This window comes from Thermobia domestica, chromosome 1 (genome assembly GCF_964235325.1).
Source record: "Thermobia domestica chromosome 1, izTheDome1.hap1.1, whole genome shotgun sequence".
Classification (NCBI taxonomy): domain Eukaryota; kingdom Metazoa; phylum Arthropoda; class Insecta; order Zygentoma; family Lepismatidae; genus Thermobia; species Thermobia domestica.
Genome location: NC_137454.1, coordinates 233368848 through 233389932, shown reverse-complemented (window position 1 = coordinate 233389932; position 21085 = coordinate 233368848). Strand labels below are relative to the sequence as shown.

Here is a 21085-nt window from a genome sequence, read left to right as displayed (position 1 = left end):
GACTAGCCGAAATTCCTGAATAATATTCTAGCAATTAGTAATCAAATGCTTAGTAACCAAAGCACTGATCTAATTTGTTCACCAATTAAATAAAAGAAACCGTTTTATTTAAATAATCTAAACTACACTTGTAGTTTCCAATTACTTGAAATCGGTAGATTCCAAAACCATCACTAAATAATACATTTTTCACGTAAAATAAAACAACCTCATGTTTCATATCTAAATCTTCGGGGCCGCGGTGGCTCAATGGTAGAGTGTTGACCTCTGATGCTTGGGGTCACCGGTTTGATTAAGCTCGCGCCAAGTGAAGTTTGTGGTGGACAAACGCCGTATGCGTTGGTTTCCTCGGGGTTCTCCCGTTTCCACCCGCTTTATTCATTTCACCATTTCATTCACTTGTCATAATCACCGTCTCCTTTAGCCTATCCGGCACAACTATGGGGCAGGAAACTCAAAGATTTCATTTCATTTCATATCTAAATCTTCAATGCCAACTAATTCACCAAATCTCTTCATTTAACTTACTTAATCCAGATATGCAAGATAATAATTTTAAACACATAGATACGAACATTAGGAATACAACTGTCATATAGAAACAACCAGATTTATCAAAGAACAATTTAAGATTACGCGATCATCATTCGGCTAACGTTTCTAAAGAAGCATGCACACCGAGGTGAATGATAGAGAATACTAGCAAACGAGCATTTCGAGAACATTCGTAGATGCTCATTACCATTTCTTACTGTTAATCCCATGCCTCATTTACATCACCACCAATTTAAATTGAATCAGAATTGTCACAGGTGACGGATATAATCTCTAAAATAAAGAGATTCAAAAGGCAGTGGGTGGGACATGCTACAAGAAGAACTAATGGTAGGTGAACAAAAGCACTCTTTGACTGGATAGAAATAGGAAACGTCCTAATACGAGGTAGTGTGACGAAATAAAGAAGTTCTGTAAATGAACTTGAAAACGGGCTGCCCAAGACAGATAGTTGCGAAGAAATATTGGATACCCGGATCCACCAGTGGACTGACAATGGTTGATAATGATTATGATAATGATTAACAATAATAATAATAATAATAATAATTAATACTCGTATATTATTAGATGCGGCTCGCGAAAATTACAACCCAAGTAGCAAGAAAGCTTTCGCTCAGTTAGCGCGTGCTTGGCTTTTAGCTTTCTACGCTTGACGTTTCAATGCGTGCTTTCATACAATCTGCCCTTTGTTGTACTTGCAAGCAATACTTTACATCTTTCGCAGAGCGTCATAGCATCACTGGCCGTTCGTTGGCTATTCAAAACGTTTGCGTCAAGCTTGAATGGAATACTGAATGCAAAGTTTCCTCCGTGTAACGTCATTACTAGCATCTACATAGCTTTCGGCATGCTTGCACGCTTTCAAATCAAACCGAATGCATGCATGCCGACTTCCAATGCAAGCTTACAGCAAGCGGTTTGCAAGTTGTCTCTGCCACTAGGGAAATAGGCCTACTAGAAATTTATTAAATTACTAGTAATTATAAATACAGTTCACTGTGGGTGCAATTTGTTCAGATAAGCAGAGACACACCTAACTCTGAACTGACGGTAATCGAAGCCCAGTCTCCAGCATATTGGATAGTTGCTTTACTGCTAAGTAATGCTTTCTGATCAAGTCTTGCTTTCTATGCATGCGTTAATCGTTTCCCATATGTTGCTGAAGTCCAGCAAAAGTGTAGTCTCCAACAACTCCCCATGCTTTCCTTTTGGTCTTCCTCCCAGTAGACTGGAGGTCAGACTTGGCAAGTCTAGATTCACGCTCTCCAAACTTCCTTTTAAATTTTGGCGCCTATTCCTCTGTTGTAATAACAGCACAAATTTTATTTTCATGCTCATTTATCAGCACTAAATTTTGCCCTTATTTCCATTCTGATTGGTTAAGTAGTTGCGGTGAGGATTACGCATCACCGTACCCTCCTTTCAAATTCTGGTCGAATTTCTTAGTTGTAATAACAAAGTAAAAATTTCCTTCTATCCAAATCAAATTCTTCTACCTTATTAGTTAGCACAATTTCAGCACTAATTTTTTCTTTAACTTCCTTCCATTCTGAACGGCTAAATGGGCGAGCAGGTTGACGCTCACTCTCCTTTTCTTTTAAATTTTGTAACGCTATTTTCTTTTTATATGATTTGCATTCTACCTAGTAGCGCTAGCTTGACGGTCCATCTCTTCTTCTTCCAAATTCTGGTCGAATTCCTCCGTTGTGAGAACTCCATTTTTATCCTAATTAATCAGCGTAATATCAGCACTATTTTTTTATGTCTTAAAAATTGTACTGGTGTCTATAAGGCCAGTTTCACGCTTCACTTCTTGCCAAGTTAAGGAAAATTTCTTCGTTTTTAAAACGGCACAAATTTTCTTCACATACTCAGTAATCAGCACTAATCTTTGATACGATTTGCATTTTCACTTACGGAAAAAAACAACCGATTTTTAATACATGAACCTCCCCATAGGAGCGAATTCAATGTTACACAAAGAGTGAAAAGATATATGAGTGAACCGGGACTCAAACACTGGATCTTCGGCAGACCATACCCAAGCATTAATTACTAGGCTACCCAATCCTATTCCAGAACACACATACACACTATCATTCTTGAAGTCGGCGTCAGAACTTTTAATTCTTTGTGTAATACGAACTGCATTGTAATCGCTTAACTGGGTACGGCTAGGTTCACACATTCTACTCCTCCCTTCAAATTCCGGAACAATTTTTCTGTTGTAATAACAGCATAAATTTTGTCTTTATGCTAATCAGTAAGCGCAAATTTAGTCCAAACTTTATGGAGAATTTCATTCCAATCGCTTATAATACTCGGACCAACACAAATTTTTATATGTCAAAAATAGTTCCCAATTAGTACTGAATACCTACAAGGTTATAAATGTGCTGTTATAGAAACGCCACAAAATCACTTGAAGATAGAATTCCTCCCCTCACTTTCAATAATACAGAACTAATTTTGTAAACTATGTCAAAAATTAGTGCTGATGATGCCGCATAGAAAACAAACAGTGCTGTTTATCTCATCAAAAGAATGAGGTAGCAATTATTTTCTATGATAATGCCACCATTAAAGAATTTCGTGTATCTTGGCTTTTTGATAAAAGTACTAATTTCCTTTCTATGTAGTATCGTCAACACTAATTTAGCACTAACTTTGTATATAGGTTTCATCTCAATCGATTGAGTGGATCGGGCTAGCGTGAACCTAACCCTACCCAAAATATCTCTCTCTCTCTTTTTTTTTTGTTTTGTTTTCTAATGTTTGTGTAGAAACACACATTTTTTAAGCATTATAGGTTGTCAGCACTAATTAGTCACTAACTTTTAGCATATGTTTTAAAATTAGTGCGGATGTGGTTGGGGCCATGTTCACGTGAAGATATCCCTACCCACTTTTAATAATGCAGCACTAATTTTGGAAACTATGTCAAAAATAAGTACTGAATTAGTGCTGACGATACCGCATAGGAAGAAAATTAGTGGTATTTATCTTATCATAGAAATGAGGGATCGATTGTTTTCTTTGATGATGTCGCTATTAAAAAATTTCGAATATATTTTGGCCTTCTGATAGTAACATTAATTTTCTTTTTATGCGGTACCGTCAGCACTAATTTAACACTAACTTCGTGTATAGGTTTCATCTCAATCAGTTGAGTGATTGGGGCTAATGTGAACCTAGTCCCACCCACAATATATATATATATATATATATATATATATATATATATATATATATATTACGTTTAATAACAGCACTATCTTTTAAAATTAGTGCGGGTATCGGTAGGGTCAGGTTTACGGACATAGTCATTAGTACTGATTACCACTACTAGTACAGTCTACAACTACAAGAAATAAGGACTCAAAAGGAATAAACAAGTTTCAACTGAAGATCATACATAGTTCTAATGATTTTCGTTATGATTCGCAATCTGTGTGCGCCGTAGGATTAGGCATCTACTTACGTATTGTACGGCGCAAATATGCCACTTGGTATATATTTGATTATTCGAGGAGAGAACCTCATGAATTATTTTATATCCCCTCTGTGAATGGTAGAATTACCGAGAATAAAGGAGAATCCCTGTGGTATTGAATGATCCCATAAATTTTTCTTTGTTCACGCTCACCGTCATGTTTAGTTTGGAGGAGGAAATATTTCACCTAACTTACCATTTTGTATCTGAAACTGATTTATTTTTCCATCTAATAGTAACTGAAAATAGCTCATACGTTCCCCTCTTAAGAAAGATTAAAGTATTCTAACGGAGGTAGTGATTTATATGTAGAGAGCATTGTTAAGCATTTTCATTCCTTTCAATATTTTTATGGTTTAGATTATTTAAGTTTAAGAGTCTTCATCCCGGCGAAATTAAAGTACCGCTAATTTTACAGTAATTATGTGATATCTTCAAATAGATAAAAGATAATTGAAATATGGAACAAGAGCGCCCTAGACAATATCATTTTACATGAGATACCATTATCACGACTCACTTATCTGCTTTCGATTTCGAGCCATTTTTAAAATCGGCATTTATTTTCGCGTTTTTAAACAGCTGAAAACGGAAAGCCACTAGGTGACTTGTGATAACGGTACCTCACGCAAAATAATATTGTCTAGGGCGCTCTTGTTCCATATTTCAATTATCTTTTATCTATTTGAAGATATCACATAATTACTGTAAAATTAGCGGTATTTTAATTTCGCAGGGATGAAGACTCTTAAGGTATATTTTATTGTTTCTATTACATTTTATTACATAAAATGGATATTATGAGGTTTGTCTATAATCATTTGGATAAGAGTGTATTAAATGTCGGTGAAGTCCATATCACAGGTCTAAACAAAGGAAGCATCAGACGAATGCTGGTTGTCTTCTTGTCCAGGGGTTGTTCTGGACAATGATGTGGACGAGTTGCGCCCTGTTAGCACAATAAGTCTACAGTGTCACGTAAGTAAGATATAAGAGGGAAGATGGTCAGATGAATAAGCGGAAGTAACAAAATAATCGAGATGGTTTGGTGGAATGGTTTTAAGATATAAAGAAAAGATTAAAGATAGAGGATAAGTAGGAAATTTATAGCCTAGAACATAGTAGCCGTTGACGTCCATAGCACCCAGAAGTAATATGGCATTGCTGAAACAGGGTCGCAATAATCTACAGTTGTAACTTTTCAATGTGACAGAGAATGTTAGAAAAGGTGGTCCGGTCATACACCTCCTGCATCAGACTTGGAAGCTTGACTCTACAATCGAAACCAAAAGCATGACGTTCAAAAAATCTTTAGTTTGTGATAGAAAAAAGGGGATGCAGCAACCTAGACGGGATGGCCATCCGTTATGACAATACCTGTCGTGATTATAACACGAAAATGGACACAAACGAAGTGAGACCTGTCCTCAAGTACCTTTGCTTTTTTTTTTTTTTTTTAAAAAAAAGGGCCTTCGGAAGATATACACGCTGACTAGAAACACTGAAGGGTCTCCTCTTCCATATTCTACCCTTGAACGATAACGCAAGAAGTTTAAAGTGGTCTCCGTGGCTAAGCAGTTAGCGTACGTGCCTTTGGCGTGGAACACCCGGGTTCGATTCCCGGCGGGAGCTCATGTGATTTGGATTCCACGTTAATCAGCAGATCCATGCCTCATATATCCTCGCTGCTGAACGGGACGCTAAACCCAAAATCAACTCAACTCAAGTTTGAAGTGGTCAGAACATCCACGGAAGACGAATATCATGAAGGTCATCCTGTAACGACCCTCACCGAGCATAACGTCAAAAAATAGTCCAAGATGATGTGCCGAAGAGTGACCATCAGACATATACCTAGGGTCAAGGAATCTCTTAAGGCAGTATTCAACATATTCTTACCAACGAGAAAAAGGTCTCAGCTCGTTCGGTATCAAGAATTTAATCGCAGATCATACACACACAACGTACCCACATACAAAACTGAAGTTGCTATGGCTTCCATCCGAGAAGAAATTTAAATTTGCTCGAATACCCACTCTATTCTCCAGATCTAGCTCCCAGTAACTTTTACCTCTTTCCCCGGCTCAATAAAAAAGCTGACATGCAAGAAATTTGAAGATGATAGCGAAGTGTTGGCGGATGTGAAAGCACTTTGGGAGGGGTCAAGATAAAGATTTTTTTTTCTAATGGTAATCAGAGTTGAGAGAAAAGATAGACTAAATGTATCGACTTGTTAGGATAGTATGTAGAAGAATAAATATAATTTTGAACCATAACCATTGTACTGCATACTTGTTATTATTACTTCTGTATGACCCCTCGTAAAAAGTACTAAAAACTAAAAACTATAGTTTAGCAGTCGAAAAGTTCCTATTATCATTAAAAGTTTATGACGTTTGTGGTAATTCAAATAGATCAATGTCTAATATTAAATTGAAGTTTCAATGATAATTTTATTATTTACATTAATTTATTTTAATAGACACAAACTGAAAAAAAAAAGATGATGATAACCTTTTAGCGCTTTTTAAAATTATTTTCTGTTTTTAGCACTTTTATTATTATAACCTCGTTGTAACGTTTTTAAAATTATTTTCTATGTTTAGCTCTTTTTATGTCAATTTAATATTTTTAAAGTTTGTTTTATTATATTATAAATTTAATGATAGGTTTCACTTAATTTTTGCATGTTGAGCGGAAACTGAATTGTGATTCTTTATGAACAAGGTCACTTAAACCTGCTTTTATTGGATAGTTTTGATAATTCACGAAAATACTTTTGTAAATTTCAAAAACAGTTTTACAGCCAATCAGAACAAGAGTTGACTTGCACGAGAACTCATGCATACAACCTTCATTGAAAAATCTATTAATCTTGGATGACAATACAACAAACGTCTAATATGATTTCAATTTGGGTTATAATCAAGGTAATTAACAAAAGCATTCTGTTTTTATCGTAACATCAATAAAGGTATCAATCCAAACTGCACATGTAGATATCACTTATGCACGTATTTGCCTATGTTCGCGCATGATAAACATGAAGTGGGATTTAATTTATACGAATAGGTTCAATTCAATTCAAACAATTTTCCACTGGCTGCTGACGATGAGAGTAATAATAGATTGTTAGTTCACTGGCAGTGCTATTTCCGATGGAAATAGAAAGATTGCCGTAACACAATTCTCCCTCTGAATAATACTCGTGATTTGTGAGAAAATGGTTTTGCATTTGTGGTTGGTAAATTTCATGTTTCATCACGTAGAAAATTGTCATAAACAATTAAACGGTTGTTTCTGATCTTCACATTCACAATAGCTTTCAGTAACTGCACAATAAGCCATAAGGGAGCTATATGTGTTAATGCAATGTTTACATATGTTCATAATTACATGAACATTGTGTACAAACGTATTTAGAACGCCTCATCCTAAGATTATTCCAACATGGAGATTTCTCTTGAGGGTCGTTGTAGAACACTAGGTCGTTCCTGTTGGTTTGTTTTGAATTGTAAAAAACAAAGCTAAAACTATTTTTTTTTTACAAAAGAGTTAATTAGAGAATCAGATTTCTCTCAATTTAATATATGATTATAGTTTTTTTTATGTTTTATTCAAATATAACTTCAATTTTCACACACAAGCTTTAATGCAAATATGCAATAATCAAATATTACATTGTAATTTTTGCTGTCAAAGGTTTATGTTCATGAAATGTGTGGCATTTCTGACCTATATGTATTTAAATGTTCGCCGCACATGATCTTACGTTAAATCTTTGGGAAGATTGGTAGGTGGTACGCATCAATTGTGGTGAATCAATTGATAATAGAGTACTTGAATTAAATGAAATCTTCTATTTTTACGTTCCACGTTATGTCTTTTAGGCTAAGGGAGACAATGATTAAGTAAACGAACGATGATGGAAGAATTGGTGGAGTGAGAAAGTGGGAGGAAACGGGAGTACTCCGAGAAAACCTACGGACATGATGTTGTCCACCACAAACTTACTTGGCCGGGAATCGAACCAGAGACCCCACGCGCCAGAGGTAAGCTCTCACTTTTGAGTCACCGTGCCCTTCCACTACTTGAATCAAGAAATAACATACTGCACGTAAAAGAAACCATGAAATAAGTGTGAGCTCCTTCGTTGCTCCATAATTAAGGTACGTGCCTTTGACACAAAAGATACGGGTTTGATTCCTGGTCGGAGCTCATGTTATTCAGATCTCATATTAATCTGTAGATCCACGTCCCACATAGCCTCGGTACTCATGAACTCTGTTGAAGACAATAAAAGAGCATAACGATTAGCGTTCATTTATTAAAGAATGGTCTTGCGTTTATAATAAAGATTAAGAATAAATGTTTTCACGTAGATGTTTATGCAATCCGTAACTCTTCAATGTTTTGGGGGTTGCATATTTATGAATGAATGTAATATGGATAGTCATCGTTATATTCACCATTACCAGGGAATATGTTAACGGGTTGACTTCCTTTAACGAACGCGGCCGTGATAATCCTGTAGCTGTGGATTACAAGACGCAATTCAAGAGTTCAATTTCGTTCAAGATTTATAGTGCGGAGTAACAAAAGTATTTATGTAGTAACATTACACTCTTATAAGCCCTATTGGCGTGATCCTAGTAAGTGTGGTGGAAGTAGGTATACTCTTACGAGGGAAGAGTCCGAGTGGGGTACTCGAGTTGCCGAACGACATGTATCAGACATGAAATAAGGTGTGTAACTATCTACATATACAAATTTATAGCGGCTGAGGGCAACATGGAGAAGCAGGAGAGCCGAAAGAAATATGCCCGACCATAGGGAACAGCAATACAGAAATCTAAGGAATCACTTGTTCTGCGTGTAAATGGCCACAGAAATTAATGTCAAATGCTTAGTAGTAGATGCATGATAAGATCTGCGATATCTGTAATGAACATCATGGTCCCCATATTGAGTGGCCATCTTGAATTCGGATTCACAATGTGAAAGAGAAAGTGGGTCATGTGGCATGTGAAATAGCACTGAAATTTTCCCAGGAATTCATTGGTATTAACCATTTTGTAGTTACTTTATTGTGAGTAACATGTAAGAAAGTCGTGAGGTGATATTTGATCAAACTACCGAATAACCTGTCGTAATAATGTTGGCGCAGGATGCACATCTATAAAAAGATTACAAAAAGCACTTGGATATACAAAGAGCTGGTAATATTGCAGTGTTAAAGATGGATAGTTGTTGTCACGTTAAAACACCCGGTACAAAGGAGGGATAGGGATTACAGGTACAATTACGACGTGGTTCTTCTCAAAGAAAATAAAATACATCATCACGTAAGCAAGTATACTGATAAAGGTACATACCAATCTATGAAGGACAGTTGATGTAAAAAGTATCTATAAGAGTGTGATGAAAACACAAGAGTTATTCTCATCTGACACGCTATCATCTATCTCTAACGTGTGATACTCTTCGATCACTGTATCAATTTTCACTAAAAACTGCATTTCTGAATTACTGCACAGGGGTTATTGTCGCACGTCCCAAACTCACTCACTAATAACGACACAACTACCTGGGAATTCATATTCCTGCCCAAAAGAAGAAATAACCTTTTACCAAATGATGAATTAGAATATACCTTGTCTTTTTCTGTCACTTACTTAACAAAGCTTTATTGCGTATTTCCTGTTTGCAAACTGGATACACAGTAGGTGGCACGAACTCACCTTTGGTCTCCAAATACTATATTATCGGTCTCCAAATATTATCTTTCTCTGTCGTCAATGTCTATCTTTCCCTTACTCAAAACTATTCTGCATGTAAACACACTTTTCCTTTGGTGTGTATACAAACCAGAGTTCTCCCAGCTCTAGCTTGTGCGTCATACTAGTGAGTCTATATCACAGAGTTTATATGCATTCTTCTTGCATGTAACTTCTCAACTGACAGTAGTTACTACAGAATGGGTAACACCAATGTATTCCTGGTAAAATTTAACTGCTATTTCATATGCCACATGATCCACTTTATCTTTTATACTGTGAATCCAAATTCAAGATGGCCACTTTCAATATGGCGGCCATGATGTTCATTACATATAACAGATCTTATGCATAGATATTTAGCTTCATTTCTGTCGCCATTCAAGCGTAGAACAAGCGATTCCTTAGCTTTCTCTGTTGCTGGGCCCTACGGTTGGCCATATTTCTTCTGGCTCTCCGGCTTTTCCATGTTGCCCTCAGCCGCTATAAATTTGCATATGTACATAGTTTCAAACCCTCTTTCATATCTGATACATGTCGTTCGGCAACTCGAGTGCCCCATTTGGACCCTTCCCTGGTTAGTAGGAAAACGTTCATTCAATCAATCTCTGACTGGCAGTACGTTTTACGAGCTGAAAATCCTATTACATGTAAACTTATTATTATTATCTTTACGCAAGTTGACATGGCAGTGCAGTTACTGCACGGAGGGGACATATTCGTTAATTGTATGCCTACTCAATGACACAGGAAAGTGAGAATTAGTCTAAAAAGTTCCCATTCTTCACGGAAAGTTGAGGAGCATCATGCATCCACTTTTCTCTCCTAGAAACAGAATCAAGTAGTATGTACTGTATAAAACAACCTAAATATTCACGACCAAAGTTCATACAGGAGGAGGTAAGCGTGTTTGATGCTATTTTACATTAGTCCTAAGAAAGTAAATATTAAAAGTGACACTTAAAATTACAGTAATATTTTGGAACGTAAACTCAATCAAATGCAGTAACATGCCTTTCGAGTTCCAAGACAAACAGTCTATATATCCCCCTTTAAATAATAGAAACTGGATTAATTCGTTTCTAGATCTCATCTAACTCGAATTTTCTAAATGATTTTAACAGCAAACACTGAATTGTAAAGTAAAATAATGTATTACCAAATAGTATATTGCAATGTAAAATACAAATACTGTATTAAAGTATAAATTAATGAAATTAAAAATACTATAGTCTGCATTTATCTTAAAAAAAAGAAACGATAATAATGTATGTGGAAGCTCAAGGAGGAGAGAGATTGCTTGGAAGGCAAGTCACCTTCCACGGTAACATCAGACAACTGTGTTTTCTGAGAAAATGTACACCCAAAGACAGGACAACATGCTAGGTGTTCGAACTCCATAGCAGCTTTTGGATTCCGGGACAAAAGTTGCTCAAATTTTTCGTTTGAATTTGAAGTTGCTTGGATTTTGAGTTATTCATATTCCAAAGACAATACTGTATTTTCACAATATAAATGAATCTTATCAACTTTCTTTATGTTGTTTATTTCCAAACACTATACTCTCGTTTTCTAAATCTTTTTTTCCTTAGATATAAATAAAGCACTTAATTGATGTGGGTGAAAATAACATTTATTATGATTGCAAGCTAATTACAGCTTCCATTTGCAGCTATTAAGTTTCCTTTTATTAGTTTGCTTTTACTTCCTTCTTAACCTTGTTTACTCTCGTAGAAGCGTTAACTGTATGTAATTGCTTGTCTAAAAGCATAGAGGAAAAGACTTGTTCGTGACTTGGATGAAATATTTCGGAGCTAAACTAAATCGCACTGGTTATATGAATGAGCTTTGTGTGTCCTCAGAAATTTGCGTTGTGTGTGTGCCATTTTTCATGTTAGAATAAATATAGGGAAGAGCTGGGCTAGCTGATACAGAGACAGATTCATATATTGTACTTCATTGACTGTCCATTACTCAGAGTATTAGACACATACCAACACGTACCATTCCTTTTGCCAGACGTCGGCGCATACCCTTGTGTATCCTGAGTGTTGCATTGTGAAGAGGAGAATGTTTTATTTATTTATTTATTTATTTATTTATTTATTTCGTGTATTTGGTGTTAAGACGTTAATTTCCATTCTAAAGTTATAATGAATCCGTCATCGTTCCGTTTATAATTGGTGATATGGCAATCATTACACTTCATAAAATAACATTAACATTTTCACTCAACCATTATGTTGCTTAATAATTAATTACACAAACGCACATAAAATGACGCCTATTATGGCAAGTTGAAAAATGAAATGAAGTCGTTCAGTTTTATATCTCACGATTATGCAGGCTAGGATAAAGGAGACTGTAATAATGAGAAATGAATGCAATTATGGAGTGAATAAAGTGGGAGGAAACGGGAAACCCCAGAGAAAACCCATGCACATCGTGTTTGTTCAGCACAAAGTGCACTTGATTATTTCTATTAGATGGATGGAGACCATTGAAGATTGTCTCTATCCATTCTGCCTTTCCTAGTTAAAATACCCTCCTCTTCTACATACTAATTCATCACACACTGTTCCAACTTCTTGCTTTCAACAACACATATCCAAACTACCAACATACTGGGCTAAGTAGTCGTATGACTACACATCCTTTCCATGGTTTATTCATAGATAAATCGACTGCGACTTCACTTTGCTTCTTCCCATAGGTCTAAACCCTGTATTCTAGCGCTAACATTGTCAGCAATGCTCTCTCGCCAAGACAACCTCTATTCAAATTTCCAGCAAACTTAAGACAGTCACGCTTCCTTCAATTCATATATACCCTACATATTGGAAGAAAGAAAACAAATAGGAAGCAGAGACACTAGAAAAACTTTGGAGCTCCAATTACAAACTCGTTTATAATGATTTGTACTGATTTGATTGAGTGAGCTCCGATTGGAAATGGACATCCCTGATCAGTATCACCTTTCGGTCGTTCTCATCTGTGAGATTGTCCTAGGTACCAAATTTTTAGAAGAGTCTGGGTGAACCTCAGAACTTCATTAAAACTAGAGTCTAACGTGAAAAAATTCCACCTCCACGAGCAGTGCAACTCCGACCGGTCGGTTGGTAAGTGCGTGCCTTACCGAATATATAATCATGGCTCTATTAGTATATAGATAGGACCAGGTAAATAAAATGAACAAATTATGAGATTGAAATACATTTCTAGATGTATTTTCTCCTTCTTGAAATACTCAGTATATTATAAACAGATTGTGGACAAATACACAGACGGACAGAAGATCTTTACTTGAAAACGGGCATGTAAATCGAGGGTACAGATTTGGAATGTGAAGGACTTCGTCGATATCGTGTCTTTCTCAAAGTGTTGGTATTCTTTAAATTATTGGTTGCTTTGGTGATTAAGGTTTAAAGCTCCATGCAGCAGCGAGGCTATATGAGACGTGGACTTACAGTTTAGCGTGGGATTCGAGCCACATGAGTTGGAATCGAACCCGGATTTTCTACGCCGAAGACTTGAACACTAACCATACAGTACGAGGGAGAAATTATTGTATGGGTTTAAAAGGTCAGAAAACCTGAAAATTTTCTATATCTATAAAAGTTTCTTAAAAAAGTTTCGTCAATTGTTATTTTGTAAGTCTTTTAACTTTCTCTATAATTTACACAGTTTGTGCAAAATCTGGCTGCCTTATGATTAGTTTTCCTTTGTATTATAGTGTATACTTCTATAGTAATATGCTATCCATACAAGGTAAGCAATAAACACAGAAAAATACTATACAACCTACAAACAGAAATCATACATCATATTAACGGATGCTATCCCATGTTAGCTCAAACAAAATGCAACGAGTGACATTATGTAGTAGGTACCCATCTAGATAGGAAATTAAGTGTAAGAACCAGAATAAACTGCACTACAAATATCGACCAGTAGTATTGGAGAACAAAACACACAGAATCTACTCAAATAGAATAAACCACCAATCACAGAAAAACCTATACAACTTGTAATCAATAGTACCAAATGAGATAATCAACTAATGGATACAGCAATACCTAACACAATGAACGTAGAAAAGCCCACAGATAAAAATGGGTAAAATACAAACAAGTGGCATACAATATCAAAGAACAATGCATGTGCCAATCAATGCATCAAAGAATTATCAATAGCGCCAATAGTGATCTCTCGCACACGGGGGCAATCCATAAAGCACTGTAAGCAAGACTAAGATAACTAGCACTAAATAGAACATTGATACAAGTACAATAATCCGTGCTACTATTTTCATGTAGGGGAATAAAGGATATCTTATGACTTTTGAGTGAAAGTTGAAGAATGTACTTTCGTCCGCTTAGAGCCAAACATAGAGAATAGAGAAGTGGTTCTTAAACTTTAAGACATCAAAGACAATTTCGATATGATGTGTACTATGTTGGACTTCTAACCATTTATTTAATAGATGATAGAAAATAGTTTCTTGTGTATAGACTATTTATTTTTCACTATACAAATTGTTATTGTCTCAAGTTTAGTACTCTTACATCACAAAGATTACCCAAACCCACTTTTATTAATTAAAAAGCTATTACATAATTATATTCCAGAACATGAATATTACACCTGTACTTTTCATAATGTTAAATAAAATTTAGTTTGACTTGTAAACTTCTGCCTATACGCTCCAGGGCTCCGATGAGTCCCGGACTCTGATGACTACAGATTAAAAATCGATGAAGCACAGAAACCCACAATATTCTGCCAAAGTTTAACTCCTGGCAACATGTTGTTATTTCCAATTGGCTAACCCCATGATTTGGAAACATTCTATTGAGTGTATTCAACACCCATTCAGTCTGAAAATCCTGCAACAAAGCCTGATGTCTAGAGTACAAATGTTGATTTATTTTACTAGAAAGCAACGTAGAACAAGCGGGAAGCTTTTTAAATAAAATTATATCAAATGATAGAGCTAAAAACTGATGGGCGCCATACAATATCGTTGAGGATTTCACCTGAATGCTATTTTAACGATTTTCAGTTCAACTTGAGCAAATTTGTTCTGAATGGCGTCAGAATCCATTCCTTTTTGGTCTGTTAAAGTTGTTTATTTTTGCTTTGAACGGTTGGAGGAAGTCAAAAGCGCGGAAACAGGAAAGTGCATTCCATTAGTCACCTGACCATCGTCGCATTCCATCTTTTGTGCTTACATGCACCGTGGAGAAAGTGAGCGAGCAAAGGGGAAAAAGAAACGTGGAAGCGAAAGAGAGTTTACCCGAAGCTATGGTTACCGTATACTGCTTTTTTTCCCCCCTTGTGTCTGTTTTTTGGTGAGCGGCAAATAACATCAAAGTTACATTTGGCGAAAGCCTTGAATATACATAACAGCAGTCAGTTGTTAAAGACATTTGCATGTTATTCGTTGCCATTGCTATTCTTTATATTATTCTGTTTTCGTATGTTCGTGATTGTATATTATTTTTGTTATCCCCAAATGCACATACAGGAATTTCAGAAAGAGTTAATATATTTTGTGGATGGTAGTACTGTTAAGCAATTCATGTAAAAGATTCTCATTAGAACTAGAAATAATAACTAATTAATAAACCTTCTGATTCGAAATGCAATTTTAAACTGAAATACAAGTATTAACAAGATTACACTTTGTCGTGGCGTAGATTTTGTTGGCATGGATTATACATATAGTGAATCTAACAAAATGGGACTTTTCCCACGGATTGGCATCACTGCGCACAATCTCAACGCCCCAAAATTACTAATATTTGAGATTTTCGAGTAATAATACCAAACTGCTGTGTGGCAGTCAAGTCCGTTCTCGTAGCTAGCCCAAAAATGTAGAGGGAGCGGTACAAGTTAGGGGGACTGATTCAACCATATTATAGTTCATTTGCAAGCCTATCGTGAAAATTTTAGGGGGACCAGTAAAAATGTAGCGGAGCCCGCCTCCTCTGCACACGGGCCTGGTCACATCTCGTGCGTATATGTATGATTTGTGAAAGTTGCTCCTCTTTCACTTACTAAATACATTTGTTGACTTTGTCCTTACTATTCGGAACGACTCCTATTTTTGTATTTGTAGTATTATCTTTATTTTAATGGTTTTCTGTATATTTCTTAGCTGACATACTTATAGATGGACAAGGTTCAGAAAAATGTCTTATGCAAAGAACAAATAATCTGTGATAATTTGTCATTAAAATATTTTATAAAGGATTAGGTCTACAGAAATTTAATCAGTAAATACATTCAGATGAAGCCATCTAGGAAGAACATGGGATTATCTTAGTCTGAATTTCTTTTTTTCTGAAATGGAGGAGAAACTATCGGAGGAACCAAATATTTTGTATCCTTTATTTTTTTATTCAGTATTTCATAGACCAGTTATTCTCGGCCTGAAGGGAGGACGCCCTGGAGGGACTGACGAGTGAGGAAGGGGGTGCAAGCTACTGACATAAATGAACTTCGTTTGTAATTACAAATTTATATTACCATTGTTTTAACAAAGATGTGTTAAATTAAGTACGGTACGAATATAAAACAATTGTTGAGTAAGAACAGTGATTCCATTAGGGACAAAGCTCTTATTAAATAATACTGCACTACAATTGTACGCAAAAGTGTACTGAAAACAGATATGAATTAGTGGGAATTATTATTACATTATTTATTATTATCACTATCACTATTATTATTATTATTATTATTATTATTATTATTATTATTATTATTATTATTATTATTATTATTATTATTATTACTATTATTATTATTATTATTAAAGATTTGAGAATCCAATGCTGGATCTGAAATTTCCGAAGTGCGGTAAACTGTAGGGGTAGACGTAAAATATAGAGTTTACAAAGGAATATGGATGGGAACCACTGCCATAGATAGTTGCACCGTCTCTTTTGTACAGAACAGACATACTAGGATTTACTAAAATAAACCGTTACACTGTTAACGGAAATCCAAAGATGACGCTGAATTAGGGAGAGTGTCCACGTACGTACTTAATAACGAAAATGTATCCTTTCTCGGGAGTGCCTTAGAGACGAAGTGTCTATATAAAGAGAAATCCTGACTGACTGACCTGAAATCCTGACCTGACTGGTTGATTAACCCCTAGGCCAAATTGCTTAAGGGAGCAGACTACTAAATATTTTTCAAAATCTAATAATTTTTCTTTTGCCCGTGTTTCGTAAGTGAAAAGAGATGATCAAATGTAACTCACCATAATAATAGATAATGTCATTCTACATCCGAAAATACGAATCGGAAGAATTTTCAGTGTTGCCATCCATATAAATTACAATGTGACTAGAATTTGAATTACCCAAAAATCTAGGTTAAGGCAGCTACTAGAAAAATGAACTCAACGGTAATTGATGACTTATCATGTTGTCTTGGTTCCTTGTTAACTACTTTTTAAATAATATTTGTATTTATTTTGTACTGTTTATTACACATTTATTTATTTTGTACTATTTATTACAAAATAAATACAAATATTATTTAAAAAGTAGTTAACAAGGAACCAAGACAACATGCTAAGTCATCAATGACCGTTGAGTTCATTTTTCTAGTCGCTGACTTAACCTAGATTGGGTAATTCAAATTCTAGTCACATTGTAATTTCTATGGATGACAACACTGAAAATTCTTCCGATTCATATTTTCGAATGTAAAATAACATTACCTATTATTGTGGTAAGTTACATTTGATCGTTTCTACTCTACGGAAATCAGTATGGATACCGGAAATAATAGCAAAGTTGAACCATTTCCGGTTTCGGTGATATTGTGGATAATCATATCTTGAGACGTTAAATCATTTGCTGAAATATACTTCTTGCTATCAACTACAGTCTATCTTACGTAGCGAAAAACATTTAAACCGGAAATAGCTAATTTTAACCACTTCCGTAATCAATAGGGATTAAAGGAGCAGATGGGACCTATTATTGGGACGTTGAATCGATTGCAAGAAAAATTTCTTCTTGATAGCATTTACCGTCTTTTCTGCTAGGAAATAAGTTATTGAAATCGAAAGTGATACTAAAAACATTTTCGGTTTTGTTAGAGTGTTGTGGCTAGTCATGATACGTTGCCTTGAAACGTTGAATCGTTCGCAAAAGAACGTTCCTCGTTATCTGTTACCATTTTCGTTCTATGGTGATAAACGTTGAAACCGGTACTGAATCCGAAAGTAATATTAAATTTCAACCAATTACGGTTTTGGTAGAGTATTGTGGAGTAGTCATTAATGTTATCTTGAGACGCTGAATCGTTTATAAACCCGCTTTTCGCTATTGTTTGTTAAAAAAAAGAAACTACTAATCTAAACGAATTCCTGTTTGATTAGAATTAACGGAGGGGATGGAACCTACTTTTGGCACGCTAAATCGATTGCAAGAATCCGCATCTCGATATCTCTTACAGTTGTTGCTCTGATACCTGTCGGCAGACGAACGGATGGAGAAAGCCGTTCTATAATATTTCTGACATTATATGTATATAATAGTTTGTATTTATGTAAATAATAGTTTGAATGTCGACATAATTAAACATGTGTTTCTTCGTTTCTTGATATTTGATATAAAAGAAAAAGAAATGAGTTGAGAGCGAGTCGAGCTCGCACCGCGCTGCTATCCTCAAAATCGTTAGGTTCTTCAAACGTTTGCCGTTAATGTACGACGTGTACCATGACTATCAACAAATGTGAGGTTATAAATGTAATGAAATGACATAAAAGTTTTGAGTTTTACGTTCCACTCTTATACCGGCTAGGCTAGAGCAGATTGTGATGATGAGAAATGATTGAAATGGTGAAATGAAGGTAGTGGGAGGAAATGGGAGAACACCGAGGTAACCCATGCACACGCTGTTTGTCCACCACAAAGTGCACTTGGCGCGGACTAGGATCAAACCAGGGCTCCATTCACCAGAGGTGAATGCTCTACTACTGACTCAAATGCGAGATTATGAATGTAGTACCCAATAAACATTACTCTGTTTTTTTAATATATAAGCGCGTCTGTAGATGCTGTGCTTGATTTACATCATCCTCAGACCAATTAAAGAGGTTAGTGTGTATTTATAAATGGTTTCAGTTAAAGTTTACCTTAATATAATATTGCTGAAAATTAAATTCCGAAACAATACTAAAACCTGTGTGTTGGTTTTCTTTCCAGGAACTTGCTGATTGCAGTGAATACCAACTGACAGTGGAGACAATTTCGTAAACAAGCGGACTTTTGATCATGATATTTGACAATGCTACCACCTCTTGGTCAAACGTGGACATTAATACAGCAAACAATGAAACGAGGAGCAATGCGACGTTTGAACCGGAGTTCGCTATGGTCCCGCTGCCATGGTGGCGACAACTTATATGGACGGTGTTGTACGCTGGAATGGTGATCGTGGCCACCGGAGGCAACTTAATTGTCATATGGATAGTTTTGGCTCATAAACGAATGCGGACCGTCACCAATTACTTTCTGGTGAATCTCTCTGTGGCAGATACTATGGTGTCAACGCTTAATGTGACTTTTAACTATACGTTTATGTTAACTGGATCGTGGTTCTTCGGAAGACTGTATTGTAAAATTGTGCAATTTGTTGCTGTGTTGTCAGTGTGTGCTAGCGTCTTTACTTTGATGGCCATATCTATCGACAGGTAAGTGGAAAATACTTGCTTCTATTCCACAGTTCTGATTCTATTTTGGTTTGCCATTCAAGTGTATCACAATTCTCGAAAGAGACAACACTTGCTTGTTAATATTAATTCATTTGGTGAATTAAGGCTGCTTAGTTACAAATATAGCACTATATTTTGTAAGTATGCTTATATATATTCAAAGTTCTTTGTGTTTCTGTTTAGATTAACTCCTATGTAGCCTGATTGTTGACTCACATGTTTCGTGTTAATGATAGCTTTGATACAGCACTGTGAGACATTCAGGGGTTATCTGTGTTACGAAGAGGTAAACAGGGTCTTAGAAAGCCAGAAATAACGGGGATAGGAACTGAAGTTCTGATCATGCATCACCAAACTTACAGCCTCTTATTCGTGCATACCTACCTGATGTATAATTTCTTGTTCTGGTTGTTCATATACATTGTAGTTCCTGCAAAATATTATCATGAGTAATATATCTCATATTTTCAGATAGAAAGAACAAACAATTCTTTCATTGTTAAAGTGAATAAGAATAAAATAAATATGTTGTGAAAAGTGAATATCCACTTTGGTATCAAAAAGCCTTGATTGAATTAAAGGGCATGTGGATTTTATGGAGTCGATAAGTTTCTGAATTTGGAGTTTTTGAATTTTTCCCCACTATTTTGATCTCACTAAACCTTCCGACATTATTCTCTAACACTGATCCGAATATTTCTGTCTCAAATATCAAATCTTAGGGAGGTAATAAATAGGCAGAACTGAAAAATCCAGGTTAAAGGCATAAAATGAGAACTAATTTAAGAAATGTGTTATCCAGAATTAAAACAAAGGCTGACTTCATCCTAGTTCACGAGGCCAATGCCTCTTTTGGTCCTGTCTAGAGAAGGAACTAATCATTTCAATTTGTTTTTAGCTATTTTGTCAAATAAATTATACGTGGCAGAATCATCAAATAAAAATTCTATTTGGACGACCCTTTAATGAACAAGTGATTAATGATAATTGTTTTAACATAAAACTTGAGTTTAATTATACCAAATCTGTTTCAAGCTTTCTTACAATAAGAGGTTGTTGCGGTACATGTCAGCCAATTTCCGTGCTAAATCATTCTCATTTCTTCCTGAAAATCCTATGACGAGGATTAATAATTTCTTCCTAGATAATCCACTATCAATTATCCCATTCAATCAATCAATTAGTGCTTTACTGAAAATAAATTTCCTAATGTTTGTAAACATGCTTGACTAAATTTTGACTTTGATCTTCAGCAAATATTTGATACGGTATGGTAATCTTACCTACGCATCTAAGAAGCACGCTAGTATCTAGTTGACTATTCGACAATTCAATATCTTTAGACCTATGCGGAATGTTAACATTTACAATTCAACATTGAGATGGAGTAAAGCCAATTATTCGAAGAATACAAAATTATAAAGGATACAATCAATCAGTGCTCCAGAAAGATTTTTCCAAAGAAGGAACGGGCTTAAAGTTCGGCAAAGCACATATTTAATTAATTATATATAC

General features: G+C 35.5%; 1 protein-coding gene across 4 annotated transcripts in view; it reads left to right on the top strand.

Moving 5' to 3' along the window:
- The window catches only part of LOC145694654 (tachykinin-like peptides receptor 99D), a 1420129-nt gene that overhangs the window by 750015 nt on the left and 649029 nt on the right, over nucleotides 1-21085 (top strand). For all 4 annotated transcript variants that reach the window (XM_081771116.1, XM_081771097.1, XM_081771106.1 and 1 more), the window contains exon 4: nucleotides 19062-19549. In XM_081771116.1, coding sequence (XP_081627242.1) covers nucleotides 19131-19549 — 419 coding nt within the window. In that variant the 5' untranslated portion in view covers nucleotides 19062-19130. The remainder of the gene's footprint in view (nucleotides 1-19061; nucleotides 19550-21085) is intronic.